Source organism: Mustelus asterias, chromosome 1 (genome assembly GCF_964213995.1).
Source record: "Mustelus asterias chromosome 1, sMusAst1.hap1.1, whole genome shotgun sequence".
In the NCBI taxonomy this organism is placed as follows: Eukaryota; Metazoa; Chordata; class Chondrichthyes; order Carcharhiniformes; family Triakidae; genus Mustelus; species Mustelus asterias.
This window is the reverse complement of record NC_135801.1, coordinates 7,699,418-7,714,220: the sequence shown is the minus strand read 5'-3', so window position 1 is coordinate 7,714,220 and position 14,803 is coordinate 7,699,418. Positions and strand designations below refer to the sequence as shown.

The following is a 14,803-nucleotide window of genomic DNA, read 5'->3' as shown; positions in this document are numbered from 1 at the left end:
ATTCAGCAGAATAATAAGAGGGGCACTGGAGATGCTTCCTTTATTTTTGTTACTCAAATCATAATCTGTCATTCAATGGCACTCTGATCAGTCAAAACTCAAATAATTCCCATTTTAATAATCTCCAAAAGATAAAATGGGATAAGTAACTGGATTCAAATTTGAGCATATGGATGGGAATTGAACTGCCAAATTTGCATTCTGCTCAGAACTTACAAAAAGAAATCTTGCCCCTCCTTGACTTCCTTACAAAGCATTTTATAGCTGAAAATTACAAAAAGAATATTGTTCTCAAAGGTTTACAGCTTATCCTTTTCCCTCCATTTATTACTATGCTGTTTGAAATGCAAGTCAGTATTGTTTTCAGAATGTTAGTAATAGCTTCACTGAGGATGTTTTCCCCATGGTCTGTATTTTAATGCTTTGCATACAAAGTAGTATAAGAAGCCAATTTTTTAATGAGGGAGCGGTTTCTTCCTGTTTCAATAATTGTCTTATTTGTACGCAGGGCTTGGGAAAAACTGTACAAGCTATATCGTTCCTTGCCTATCTTTACCAGGAAGGAGACAACGGACCACATCTCATCATTGTACCTGCCTCAACCCTAGGTAACATCAAAACTCAAGATACCCAATTAATTGGGAATCTGCCAAAAAAGATAGTAATTAATTGTTTTGCTAGTCAGTTTTTTTCCCACCCTGATTTGTCTTTCAAGTTATTGAGACTTGGCAATTTTCCTTAGCAAGTCAAAATATTTTTTTAAATTTCATACATGATTATTTCATAAAACCTAGAGTAAAAATGCCTGATTTATTCATAGTTTAAATAAACACATTCATTCACTGAACGTTTTTAATTTAACTTTTCTTCAGACAACTGGATCCGAGAACTTAAGCAATGGTGCCCTGATCTCAAAGTCCTTCTGTATTATGGTAAGTTTGTGTGCCATAAAAACCTTAATGAAGAGTAAACTGTTTTCACAGAATTGGGCTGCAAAGCTTTTGTTTGTATATATTTTGGTTGCAATCTCTTGAGTTAATTGAAACAAATAAAGTACCATAAATCTGGTACCATTGTCTCATCTTCCAATTCTATAGTTTCAAGTTTCCTATTTTAATTTTTAAACCAAGTACAGTAAAACTTTTTTTTCCCCATATAGGCGCTTGAATAGCTACACCATTTCCTGGCGTGTCTTACTATACAATAAGTAAAAAGCAACATTTCGTGCAGCACATTTAAATCAGTTAAAATTAGTGTGGTTTGAAGGAAACTGTTGAAATTTGCTAACAAACCAAGCATTTTTTAAATTCATTCAAGGATGTGGGCTTTGCTGGCTAGGCTAGCATTCATTACCCATCCCCAATTGTCCTCAAGAACGTGGTGGTGAGCTGCCTTCTGGAACTGTTGCAGTCCACGTGGTGCAGGTATACCCACAGGGCTCTTAGCAAGGGAGTTCCAGGATTTTGATTCAGTGACAGTGAAGGAACGGCGTTATATTTTCAAGTCAGGATGGTGAGTGGCTTGAAGGGGAACCTCCAGGTGGTGGTATTCCCATGAATCTGCTGCCCTTCTAGACGGTAATCATAGAATCCCTACAGTACAGAAAGAGGCCATTCGGCCCATCGAGTCTGCACCGACCACAATCCCACCCAGGCCCTACCCCCATATCCCTACATATTTACCCACTAATCTCTCTAACCTACACATCTAAGGGCAATTTTTAGCATGGCCAATCAACCTAACCCACACATCTTTGGACTGTGGGAGGAAACCGGAGCACCTGGAGGAAACTCACGCAGACAGGAGGAGACTGGGCAAACTCCACACAGACAGTGACCCAAGCTGGGAATCGAACCCAGGTCCCTGGAGCTGTGAAGCAGCAGTGCTAACCACTGTGCTACCGTGCCGCCATCATTGTGGGTTTGGAAGGTGCTGTCTAAGGAACTTTGGTGTGTTGTTGCAGTGCATCTTGTAGATGGCACACACTGCTGCCACTATTGGTGATGGAGGGAGTGAATGTCTGGAAGGGATAGCAATCAAGCAGGCTGCTTTGTTGTACTCTATCACACTCCTCACTCATGCTTTGTTTGTGTACAAGCTTTGGGGAGTCTGAAGTGGGTTTCTCCCCACAGCATTCCGAGCCACTAACCTGCTCTTGTAGCTACAGTATTCAATGGATAAACCAAATCAGTTTCTGGTTGATGCTAACCCACAGGATGTTGATAGTGGGGATTCAGCAATTGTAATGCCATTGAATGTCATGGAGTGATAGTTAAATTCTCTTTAGTTGGAGATAGCCATTGCCTGGCACTTGTGTGGTATGAGTGTCACTTGTCAGCCCAGGCCTCGGTATTGTCCAGTATTGCATCAAATAAAAGAGCACAACAGAACTTTGCAAGGAAGAGAGGGTGCTATGACCAATTTTACAGGACTTAAAATTAACCCAAAAATGCAAAATCTTCCAGTATTTTGTATGTAATTAAGTAACCCATCATTTGTCAAGGGAGAGGGACAATGGTCTACTTTCAAACCAGTTATGTACCTTGACAAAATAAACACTTGAAGATGAGGGGCATAAAAAGTACATCTTTCTCTTGAGACTGTGTATTGTTGCAATTAATGCCTATGTCTCATTAGCTTAGAGGCAAACTTGTGGTTTTAAGTAAGAAGCTCTCTTTTTTGTACATTGAACTTGATTTTACTAAAGTCAGGCGTCTAATGGCATACTCATCGGTTAGAATTGCTCATATTCAGAAAACATTTTTTTAAAACAAATTCCCATAAAGTTTTTGGAATAGCAAGCTGATAGCAACACAGCCAAGACAACTGGAACCTTAATGAGGACCAGCGATGTGTCTCCGTGTGATTTAAGTATTAAATACAGCAAGGATTGAGAAAGCAAATGTGTTCAATTCCGAGATTGGGTAAACTGGGGTTGTTCTCCTTGGAAAGACGGAGAATGAGGGGAGATCTAATAGAGGTGTACAAGATTATGACGGGTATAGATAGGGTGAACAGTGGGAAGCTTTTTCCCAGGTCGGAGGTGACGATCACGAGGGGTCACGGGCTCAAGGTGAGAGGGGCGAAGTATAACTCAGATATCAGAGGGACGTTTTTTACACAGAGGGTGGTGGGGGCCTGGAATGCGCTGCCAAGTAGGGTGGTGGAGGCAGGCACGCTGACACTGTTTAAGACTTCCTGGATAGTCACATGAGCAGCCTGGGAATGGAGGGATACAAACGATTGGTCTAGTTGGACCAAGGAGCGGCACAGGCTTGGAGGGCCGAAGGGCCTGTTTCCTGTGCTGTACTGTTCTTTGTTCTTTGGGTACAGAAATCGGGGAAAGAAATAACTGAGAGCAAAGACACTAGAAGGTAAAGGAAAATAATTTGATCATTTGAAATTCAAAAAAATGCATAACTTGAAGGAATGAGGGCTCTGGGCAAGAAGTTAATTGGCAGTCTTTATCACATTGTTAAAATGGTACTTGCACTGTAGTTGTACTTTTGCACAATTCAGTGTCCAATTAATGCATAAATACAGTAACGATGAGATGCCGTTTTCACAAGGGTGCAATTTAACAGCAACTTGTAATGATTTTGCAATTCGGGGAATATTTCTTTCCTCACAAGTTGCTGACCAGTTTGTACACTAACAACTGAGTATGTCATGCAGCCGCCGTTACCATTATCAACAAAACCTGACCACCATATTTCAACAATATTTAAAATGTTATATTATAAAACTAGTATTTTCTAATTTCAATACCCGTCACTGCCCAATTTATGTTGCAGCTTTGAAACATTTGTGATTAGCCAATTATTTAAATTTCTATTCTACTTGACTGCTACGATTAACACTTGTGTTGTGGTCTTTTGCTCCAGTGCATGTGGTAAAATAACAGATACATAATCATTATTGCCCTCTGTTCAGCCAGAATGCTTAAGTTCTGGCATCTGAATTTTAACACTGTTAATTAAGGGTCTGACCCACTACCTGCCACTGTATTCATTGAAAATGGCGTTTTCCCTTGTATAGAAATTCCTCTTTTATTCATTCATTCGTCACAAGACCAACGTTTGTTGCCCATCTGTAATTACCTTGAATTTAATGGCTTGCTAGGCCATTTCAGTGAGGGAGGGGGTTAAATATCAACTGCATTGTTTGGGTCTGTAGACCAGATTGGATAAGGATGACTTTTCTGAAGGAGATAGGTCTTTATGACATTTCCTAGTTGCTTGGAAATCTTCTCCCACACAATGCCTTCACCAAGGATCCACATCCAGGATTTCAATCTCCTTTCATTTATACATGGTGGCACAATGGTTAACACTGCTGCCTCTCAGTTCCAGGGACCCGGGTTCAATTCCCAGCTTGGGTCACTGTCTGTGTGGAGTCTGCACACTCTCCCCATGTCTGCATGGGTTTCCTCCGGGTGCTGTGGTTTCCTCCCACAGTCTGAAAGACGTGCTGGTTAGGTGCATTGGCCATGCTAAATTCTCCCTCAGTGGACCCGAACAGGCTCTGGAGTGTGGCGACTAGGGGATTTTCACGGTAACTTCATTACAGTGTTAATGTAAGACAACTTGTGACTAATAAATAAACTTACTTTTTCCTCTTCCCTGGATTGCTGCAGGTATTCAAACTTCCACACAATCTCTCAGGTACCCAGCAATGCCAACAGAACAACACTGTTTCAAGGTGTTACCAACTTTAGGATTATTTCAAATGTCGGTGGCTTACTAGTCGACCTCACCAGATCTGCACCTTGCAGCTTTGCCTTTAACTTGGAGCCTATCTCTACCCCTTTAACTTCAGTGAACTGTACCTTGTTTAGATTCTGGCTATTTGTCCCTTTGACTTCAGTCTTCCTGGGACTGTTATTTAGCTTCTGGGACTTGCTTTCTGCCCCTTACTTTATTGTCCTAGCTGTACCAGCAGTGCCTATGAAAAACTTCTTGCTTCTGAAGGACTTGGTTCCAGACTGAACTCAAAATGTTTCTGTTCAGTGTGAACCTCGGGTTGCTCAGCAACAACTCGGTTTTTCTTGCCCCTGAAATTGCTTCTACATAATTCCTTAATTACAATGCAGGCAAAGTTTAAACTGGAAGAAGAACCTCGAAATGCAGGAACCTTTGGTTAACATGAAACTAACTGAAATTTTAACCCTTTTTTAGTACAGAAACACAAATTAAGCTTAAATTTATCTTTTGTTTCTAAAACCCTCCATACAAATATAAATTGTTTAACCAGCTCTATTTCTTAACAATATTCCCTACTGTATGCCAGCAAGTTTTGCCTTTCTATTCAACAAGACTGGTTTTATAATAAACAAGTTTGTTGTTTATTGAAAGAAGCCTGGTTAAAGTTTCATTTATTCCGCTAACAGTAGCGAAGGTAAGTTATTGGCCTTGAGTGAATCAGACTGTTGCAGCCTGTGAGTACTGGGCCCATATCACCTATGCATTGCCTCCCACCACAGTTGTAACATAGATTGGGGGCACTTGCAGGTTATGAAACGTGGAGCATATTCCTGTACCTTTGTGCTGGGTGCACCTGGAGTGTGACATAATGTCTGGAACAGTGATGGGAGGAGTTGTTCAACAAGTTACCTGTAGATACAGTTGATTTACTTATGGGAAATGATTAGCCAGAGTGAAGGCAGTAGCTTCCCTAATAATTGTGGAAAGCCAAAGTGAGATTAAAGGAACGGAACAAGCACAGGAAAGGGTTAAAAAAAATTCCCTTAGAGCAATAGTTAAACAGAAGTCCACTATCGGAAGTCAAAATGATACCACACAGATTGGTTAACTGAAACTTTAAGATCCAGATAATTCAGCAGGGGTGCAATAAATCCTCCCTAATTGAGGTTTAGCAAGCTGATCCATACTTCAGTAAGCTAGCATGATCAGCCCATACTGAAGCTGAGAAAGTTCCAGCATATTATTGCATCAAGAATGGATTCTAATGAGGAAGTGGAGGTGTCTCAGATCTGCAGATGCAAAGTGGACATATGTTTATCAGGTAGTGGTAGTACCCAAATATCGTGAAGAGATATTACGGATAGCATGTGAAATTTCTATGACAGGACATGTAGGGATACAGCAAACTCGGATGGATAAACGGGCAGTTTTACTGGCCAGGTCTTCAAAAGGATGTGGTGCAGTTTTGTAAATGTGCCAGATGATGGGAAAACCACAGCATACAATCAAACCTTAATTCCCATACCAACTTTTGAGGAAAGATTTTGTAGGGCGTTAGTAGACTGTGTAGAACCATTACCAAAACGAAAGTACGCCAGAATATCTTTACTGTTATTGATAAGAGAACTCTATTTCCAGAGTCATCACTTTAAGGATGGTTACAGTTGAAGTAGTGGTAGAGAAATTAACCTAGTTTATTACTCCCTTTCAATTACTGATGGAGATCCAGTTGGGCCAAGGTTCCTTTTTTTATTTCTAAAATTATTCAAAAAATAATGAGTAATTTGGGTATAAAACAGTCAGTCCACAGTCATGGGAATTTAGAAATGTCATCAAACTCTGAAAGCAATGATTCAAGCATATTGTCATGAATGTCCCCATGATTGGGACAAAAGGACAGGACTTTTAATTTGCTACTTAATATTCACTGAATTAATCTGCTGTTTTAGCACTTTTGAATTAATTAATGAACATGAGGTAAGAGATGCTCTGAAATTAATCAAAGCAAAGTTTTTAGGAGAGAGGGGCAAATCCTATGTGTTAGATTGTGACAGGAATTCCCCGACCTCATCCAAAGCTGGGATTATCTGATCCCGCTGCTGTGAATGGAGATTTGGCTGAGCGTCAAATTCTCCATTCTTGCTGACATGGGTAGCAGGGCATTCGAGACCGGAGAATTCTGCCCTATGTGTCTGTGTTCCTGGAATGTCTCACTGGAACCTGCAAAGTGGCTGGAACTTTGAGTGTCTCGAAAGTGTACTTAATGTACTTTCATATTCTGCTGTAAACAAACATTATCTTTCTATTTGACCAGTCTGGTTTTATAATTTTGTAGTTACCGAAAGAAGTGGTTAAAGTCCCTTTTATTCTGGGGATTGGTAGCAAAAGGTAAATGATTGGCCAGTTTGAGTAAAATCAAGCTTTTAAACTAATGTTGCGATCTCTAGGGTAGTACGGCTAGATCAACTACACGCTCCTCTCATCCTGGATGTAACTAGTTTCAAATTAATTTACATGAATAACTGGTAGGCTTTGGAAGGAAGATGAACAAATAAATATAAACTTTCATCTTAAACAAATACTAGAAATCAGACATTCGTTTTAATATGACGTTTTGCAGCATGATTAATAACTAAATGACAGGAATAAACTTCAGTTCATTTGGCTTATATATTTGGAACAGTATCAGCAGGTTTACTCTTAATAAATACATACATCCAAAAATAAAATGTTTTTAATAGATACATACACAACATTAATCCCCTGTCTTAATATAGCTGTTTGGTTTTACCAGCGTAGGCACAAATTACTTAATTTTGTTACTAACAATGAATTTGATGTTTTTGGTGTTTAGGATCTTTAGAAGACCGGAAGGTCCTTCGATCTGATATTCTTCACAAGTTTGTGGACTTCACTGTAATAGTAACAACGTAAGTTATTGATACACAACTGTTACACAAGTTTTGGGTTGTTAAATAATGGAGAAAACCTATGATGGATGTGTATATGGGCATTGAATTTTGTTGAATTAAAATATTTTATAAACGAGCATAGAAATGCAAAATGAAGACTACCTCTGTTAAGAGATGAAACCAAGTGCACAGTGTTGAGCTTCTTTCTGCTATGTTTGTCCAATGCCACAAGAGGGAGTATAAAGTGTCTGTGACTGGCATTGCTAAAGATTGTGAGTTGGTGCTCCCTCTAGTAGTGAGTGAAAGGACTTGCAACAGTTAGATATTGAGCATTCAGTGTGGATTTTATCTAATAGCACTGATCCGAGTTTTGACTTAATTTCTATGTATTGGTTGGTTCTCAGCCATCTCAAATACAGTACCTTGTCCAACAGCAGAGAATCTATTTAGTTGTCATGTTTATGTGAAGTTCTTTAATCCCCATTGTGTTCATCGTCTAATAATCATTGGCAATATATGGATAAGAAAAAAGGAAACACACACAAAATTAAACACATTTATAAAGCTGTTTTTTCTGTTAAAGTTATTATTGAATATTTTGTCATTTTGCTGATTTGCAATAATTTTTTTTGTTGCTTCAATTAACAGGTATAGCTGCTCAATAAGTAACGCTGACGACCGTAGTCTCTTTCGACGTTTGAAACTCCACTATGCTGTTTTTGACGAAGGGCACATGCTGAAAAATATGAGTTCCATTCGTTATCAGCATCTCATGATGCTTAATGTAAGCTTTAAAGTATATGAAGCACCACTCCACAATTAGCTGTTCAGTTTATTAATCCAGTATGGCTCATTGCTCAAATAAAACAGAAAATGCTGGAAGGAAGGAGTTAATGCTTTGAGTCTGTATGATTCATGTTTCTCTCTCCACAGATCCTTGCAGACCTGCTGAGGTTTTTCCAGCATTTTCTATTGTTTCAGATTTTGAGCATCTGTGGTATTTTTCTGTTATTATAGCTCATTGCTTGATACTGTATACTTTCCTTTATGGGGCGGCACAGTGGGTAGCTCTGCTGCCTCACAACGCCAGGGACCCGGGTTCAATTCCCGGCTTGGGTCACTGTTTGTGCAGAGTCTGCACGTTCTCCTCATGTCTGTGTGGGTTTCCTCCGGGTGCTCCAGTTTCCTCCCACAGTCCAAAGATGTGCGGGTTAGGTGGATTGGCCATGATAAATTGCCCCTTAGTGTCAGGGGGACTAGCTAGGGTAAATGCATGGGGTTATGGGGATAGGGCCTGGGTGTGATTGTGATCGGTGCAGACTTGATGGCCTCCTTCTGCACTGTAGGACTCTGATTCTATTAGACCTATAACATTGTGATAGTCTCAAATACTTACTGCCTTAGAATAATTCTGCTCCTTGTAATTTTCTTTGTGTGTTGATGTACTTTCGAGCGAGCTGAATAAAATATATTTTAGGTGTGAGTAATCTGTATGAGTTTGAAACTCTGATCAGATTGTGTTTTCAATTACTAGGCTGAACATCGCTTGCTGTTGACTGGGACTCCACTGCAGAATAATCTTCTAGAATTGATGTCGCTGTTGAATTTTGTCATGCCCAACATGTTCAGTAGTAGTACCAGTGAGATTCGCAGGATGTTTTCCTCAAAAACTGTAAGTATTAGACCAGCCATAGAGTAATTCTATAGCTAGATGTATATTGAGAAGGATTCATGTTTTTTTTAAAAAGGCATTTGTGGTACTAGAGCACCGATCCAATGATAACCAATCCAGAACTTGTATTTGCCTCAGTTTTTACTGTACTCGGGCAACCTGTTTTATTTTTAGTAACAAAGCAAAACAAAAAAAAAAATGCATCATGTGGCATTTAAGTTTCTACTTCACTGCCAGTGGGTTCTCCAACTCCAGTGAAAAATCCTTAAAGCAAACGAGGCAAATCTATTATCAAAAACAGAAATTGGTTGGAAAACTCAACAGCTCTGTTGAGGGGCATAGATAGGATGAACACACACAATCTTTTTCTAAGGTAAAGGAATTGAAAACTAGAGGGCATAGGTTTAAGGGGAGAGGGGAAAGATTTAAAAGGGACCAGAGGAGCAACTGCTTCACGCAGAGGGTGGTGTTTGTATGGAATGAGCTGCCAGAGAAAATGGTTGAGGTGGGTACAATAGCAGCATGTAAAAAGCATTTGGCTTAGTACAAGGATGGGAAAGGATTAGAGAGATATGGGCCAAACACAGGCAATTGGGACTAGCTGGGAGGGCACAATGGGCGGGTTGGGCCGAAGGGCCAGTGTCCGTGTTGTACTGCTCTATGACTCTGGCAAAATATGTAGAAAGAGAACGTTAACATATTAAGCTCAATAAGAAAATTTTCGGACTGGAAACCGGTTACCAGCGGAGTGCCACAGGGATCAGTGCTTGGTCCTCTGCTATTTGTAATTTTTATAAATGACTTGGAGGAGGGGGCTGAAGGGTGGATCAGTAAATTTGCTGATGACACCAAGATTGGTAGAGTAGTGGATGAGGTGGAGGGCTGTTGTAGGCTGCAAAGAGATATAGATAGGATGCAGAGCTGGGCTGAAAAATGGCAAATGGAGTTTAACCCTGACAAATGCGAGGTGATTCATTTTGGTAGGACAAATTTAAATGTGGATTACAGGGTCAAAGGTAGGGTTCTGAAGAATGTGGAGGAACAGAGAGATCTTGGGGTTCATATCCATAGATCTCTGAAGGTTGCCACTCAAGTGGATAGAGCCGTGAAGAAGGCCTATAGTGTGTTGGCGTTCATTAACAGGGGGTTTGAGTTTAAGAGCCGTGGGGTTATGCTGCAACTGTACAGGACCTTGGTGAGACCACATTTGGAATATTGTGTGCAGTTCTGGTCACCTCACTACAAGAAGGATGTGGAGACACTGGAAAGAGTGCAAAGGAGATTTACCAGGATGCTGCCTGGTTTGGAGAGTAGGTCTTATGAGGAAAGGTTGAGGGAACTTGGGCTTTTCTCTTTGGAGCGGAGGAGGTTGAGAGGAGACTTGATAGAGGTTTATAAGATGATGAGGGGGATAGATAGAGTGAACGTTCAAAGACTATTTCCTTGGGTGAATGGAGCGGTAACTAGGGGGCATAACTATAGGGTTCATGGTGGGAGATATAGGAAGGATGTCCAAGGTAGGTTTTTTACTCAGAGTGGTTGGGGTGTGGAATGGACTGCCTGCAGGGATAGTGGAGTCAGAAACTTTAGGAACATTTAAGAAGCTATTGGATAGGCACATGGAGTACTTCGGGATGATAGGGAGGAAATAGCTTGATCTGGGTTTCAGACAAAGCTCGGCACAACATCATGGGCCGAAGGGCCTGTTCTGTGCTGTACTGTTCTATGTTCTAAGACTCTTCAAAACATGAGAGAAGAGGTTGAATAAGGAGGGGAGAGGCAAGTGAAGCAGAATAGAAGACCAGCAATAGGTTGAAGGACAGAAGAGATTAAATGACAAAGATGTCGTGGAATACAAGTCAAAAGAAATTGGTAATGATGGTATTAAAGACTTAAAGCTTTGACCTAAAATAGGTGTTAATAACTGAATAAAGGGCAACACTGCCTGAAAGCGAAGCAGCAGACTGTGTTTGGTAGCAGAAAAGGTGTCAGTTGTCTGAAAACAAAACCGGAAAATCTGTTGTTGCTACAGGCGAATTGTGTGCAATCAAAGGGTGTGAATTTAGCAATTATTGCTCAGACATCAATATAAAAACAAGTGGGCATTTTTCTGTCAGGAATGGATAAGAATCTATTCTTTCTCAACAGATGAGTTTCCCATTGCAGGTCTGTAAAGTGACTCTTTACCAGCATTTTGGTGAAGGCAATTTTGCCAGGTAAAGAAGGTCACACCAAGAGATGTGCAAGCCTTTTGTGTAGGCAGTTGTTTTGAAGCGAACCTGAGTGCAGCAGATGTTATCCTGTAATATGTTTGGGGTGTTTCTGCAGTCCCAAACCTGAAGTTTGTATTGCCAAACTACACAGAATGGTTGCTTGTGTTCTATTGCTATATCCTTGAATGTGGTATTATGAATGTAGTGCCCAGAAAAGATGCTTACAAAAGATTTTGTTTTTCTCTCATAACCTTGTTTTTCTTTGTCACTAAAGCTTATTTTAGAAAAAGTACAATCTCCCTGAATGTTTTAAGTGTTTATGGGTTGAATTGTTGTACAAGCACCAGAAATCTTAGATTCCCCCCCCCCCCCCCCCCCCGCCTCTATTTTTCTATATCAAATAATGTGATTTAAAGTAAATACCTCTGGACTTCAACTAGGCCAACTTAGAAACCCCATATGGCATTACCACTTCCTACTAACAGAAACTCTGGAGTGAGATTGCCAATTTAGTGTTAGTTTGTGCAGCCTTGTACCAAGCATCAGTGTCCATTAGGAACCATCAACACTCATTTTGTGTAGGATTGTTGCTGCTAAAAAAAAATGTAATCTATTGAGAGCTGTGTTCTGCACTAACCAGTGTATCTGGTGGATGGTTTCAGAGGTGAATGCTGAAAATGTGATTGCTTTTATTCACAGGCTCTGGGAGTGTAGTCAGCTGTTACTCATGTACTTGTATTTTCTCCAAAATAACTGTGTTCCTATTTTTTCAGTTGATTCAAGTGCAAAGGTACTTCTGGCACAACTACTGTTCGATTGTTTTGATTTATTCCATACTACAGTTTACTGAATGTCGTCTTGTTTCTTTGTAGAAAATCTTGGAGCAGCAAAGCACTTTTGAGAAAGGGAGGATTGCTCATGCCAAAAAGATCATGAAGCCATTTATCTTGAGGAGGGTAAAGAGTGAGGTAATGCATTTCTACCTGCGATCTGATGTGTTAACAGCTTTATTTTCTGACATTCAAAGTGTTGTCTGAATGATGTTTCTGTTACATTGTGCAACATGCCAAGTCTGTACACTTGGCATGTTGCACAATGCTGTCAGCACATAGTGTACATGTGATTGTAGGTCACCACCTATTGTGCAGGCTTCTTCAGTAGAGTTGTTCTGCAAGAGACTGTTTTGAACATGTATACGCTACAAAAATAACTAAAATTAAATACTGAAAATTCTGGAAGACTACCTATATTTTCATGACCACTGGACGTCCCAAAGTGCTTTCCAGCCATTGAAATAATTTTGGAGTATGGTCGTTTTTATAATGGAGGAAACGTGGCTATTAATTTGCATGCAGCAAACTCACCCAAACAACCATGTGATAATGACCAGCCAAGTTGCACACACCAAGCTCCCACAAGACAATGACTTAAATAGCTTTAGGGATGGTGGTTGAGGGATAAATACTGGCCAGGACGCCATGGAGAATTTCTCCTGTTCTTCAGAATAATTCCTTAGGATTTCTTACATACACAAGAACTGATCAATGGGAACATCTCCAAATAGCTGCATCTCCAACAGTGCAGCACTCCCTCAGTACTCCATTGGAGAGCCAGCTTTGAATTTTGTGCTCAAGCCCTGGAACTGAACTTGATATTCTTGAACATGGTCCAGGATCGAGGAGCTGGATCTAGCTCTGATTAAAGGCCTTCAAACTGAAGCATTAACTCAATTTCTGTCTCCACAGATGGTGCCTGACCTGCTGAGTATTTTCAGCATTTTCTGTTTTTGAGATTTTTAGTATCTGCGGTATTTTGCTTTTATAATAAACAATGCTGAGTCTAATTTTGGACCTTTTAAAGTCACAAACGTGTTATCAGAATACAATTGGCCAAGTTGCCAATGCATTGAGAAAATTATTCAAAATTTTCTCAATTTACCTTTTATTATTTGAATAAAAATGTCATTGTTGATATTACCTGCCGTTCACCTATTTGATAGCGTACACTATAATGTAAAGTGTTGATTCTGCTGGAAGAAATTGGTTCACGTAGCTGAATATTTTTACCCCTTGTGCTGATGTTCTTATGCACCAGTAAGCAATTCCCCCCAAAAAATAAATGAGATGAGCAAATTATTTTAGGTGTGTATTTTTAAAAACCTTTTCAGCTTAATGGATGTCATAGGGCCTTTTCTGTTTGGGTTTTTCTTTTTATTTTAACTTCGTGCTGGCTCCTCAGGGGAGGCAGTTGCTTCTCAGGTTGCTTCCTTAGATAGACGAAAAACTTTATCTCCCACATGCCTATTTTTCAACATAAATCTATGCAACAAGTGTTGGCACAGGCTTCTTGAGTTGTTCTCATCTGATGTCCGTTCTTCCAATCTTACCAACGTGGGTCTCTGATTGAAGACTAAGAGACAGAATCTAGCAAATAAATTTCTTCCTCCCCATCCAACCAGAGTTATTTGTAGGACACACACTGCAGACTGCTCCAAGCTATGAGTACCTTATAAACGTGAACCTTTAAATAGAATACAGGTAACTACTGTTTGCGGTGGGAATGCATCAGCTATGGCCCTTTAGCAAATTGCATTTAGTTATTGATAATACAATGTTGGGAGTTTTCTTCGGAGGCTAAGTATCGAGCTTAACTTTAGCTAATACAAAGACTAGCGACTACAGTATCCTGGTGAAAGATGTTTCTTTATTGACCAACATATGCTGGGAGAGAAGGATTGGGCGATCCAACACTTCTCTGAAGTTTCATCACATCGGCAGCATAATTATACAATTTCCATAAGTCATTTTACATGCCAACTGGCTCATGCCCAGTCGGAAATGAAGCAGTCATCGTTAATACAGGTCAATCATTATTAGTAAATGTCATATACCTCAGCCAATTACAGTTATCCTCTGTAGGGACAGCATGGGAACAGTGGTTACCAGTGATTTCTGACTGCCTTGCTCATGGCCACCTGTTAGGATTCCAGACCATCTTATCTGGTTGAAGGCTTTGTCTATTCATTAAGCTGTCTGAGTTTGCTGGCTTTGTCCGTGGCTTATGAATTTTCTATTCACAAGGACTGTCTAAAGTCCATGCCGATAAGAGCTATGCTTCTGAGTGTGTTGTTTTAAAGAATGTGGTTCACTTTACTGGACTATTTTCCCATGATGCCTTAGAACTCTGTACCATTAGCCAAGCTGTATGTCCTTTCAATAACACACTTTTCAGAAATACATGTTTAAATTCTCGAACTGTGGTTACATGTGTTTCTATGCAGACAGTACTTCTTTAAAATACATG

The 14,803-nt window shown here is 40.0% G+C and overlaps 1 protein-coding gene across 2 annotated transcripts in view; it reads left to right on the top strand.

Moving 5' to 3' along the window:
• Positions 1–14,803, top strand: part of LOC144491028 (SWI/SNF-related matrix-associated actin-dependent regulator of chromatin subfamily A containing DEAD/H box 1-like) — an 84,242-nt gene that overhangs the window by 56,753 nt on the left and 12,686 nt on the right. For both annotated transcript variants that reach the window (XM_078208740.1, XM_078208808.1), the window contains 6 exons: positions 509–608; positions 873–932; positions 7,558–7,633; positions 8,264–8,399; positions 9,150–9,287; positions 12,373–12,468. In XM_078208740.1, the coding sequence (XP_078064866.1) occupies positions 509–608; positions 873–932; positions 7,558–7,633; positions 8,264–8,399; positions 9,150–9,287; positions 12,373–12,468 (606 nt within the window). The remainder of the gene's footprint in view (positions 1–508; positions 609–872; positions 933–7,557; positions 7,634–8,263; positions 8,400–9,149; positions 9,288–12,372; positions 12,469–14,803) is intronic.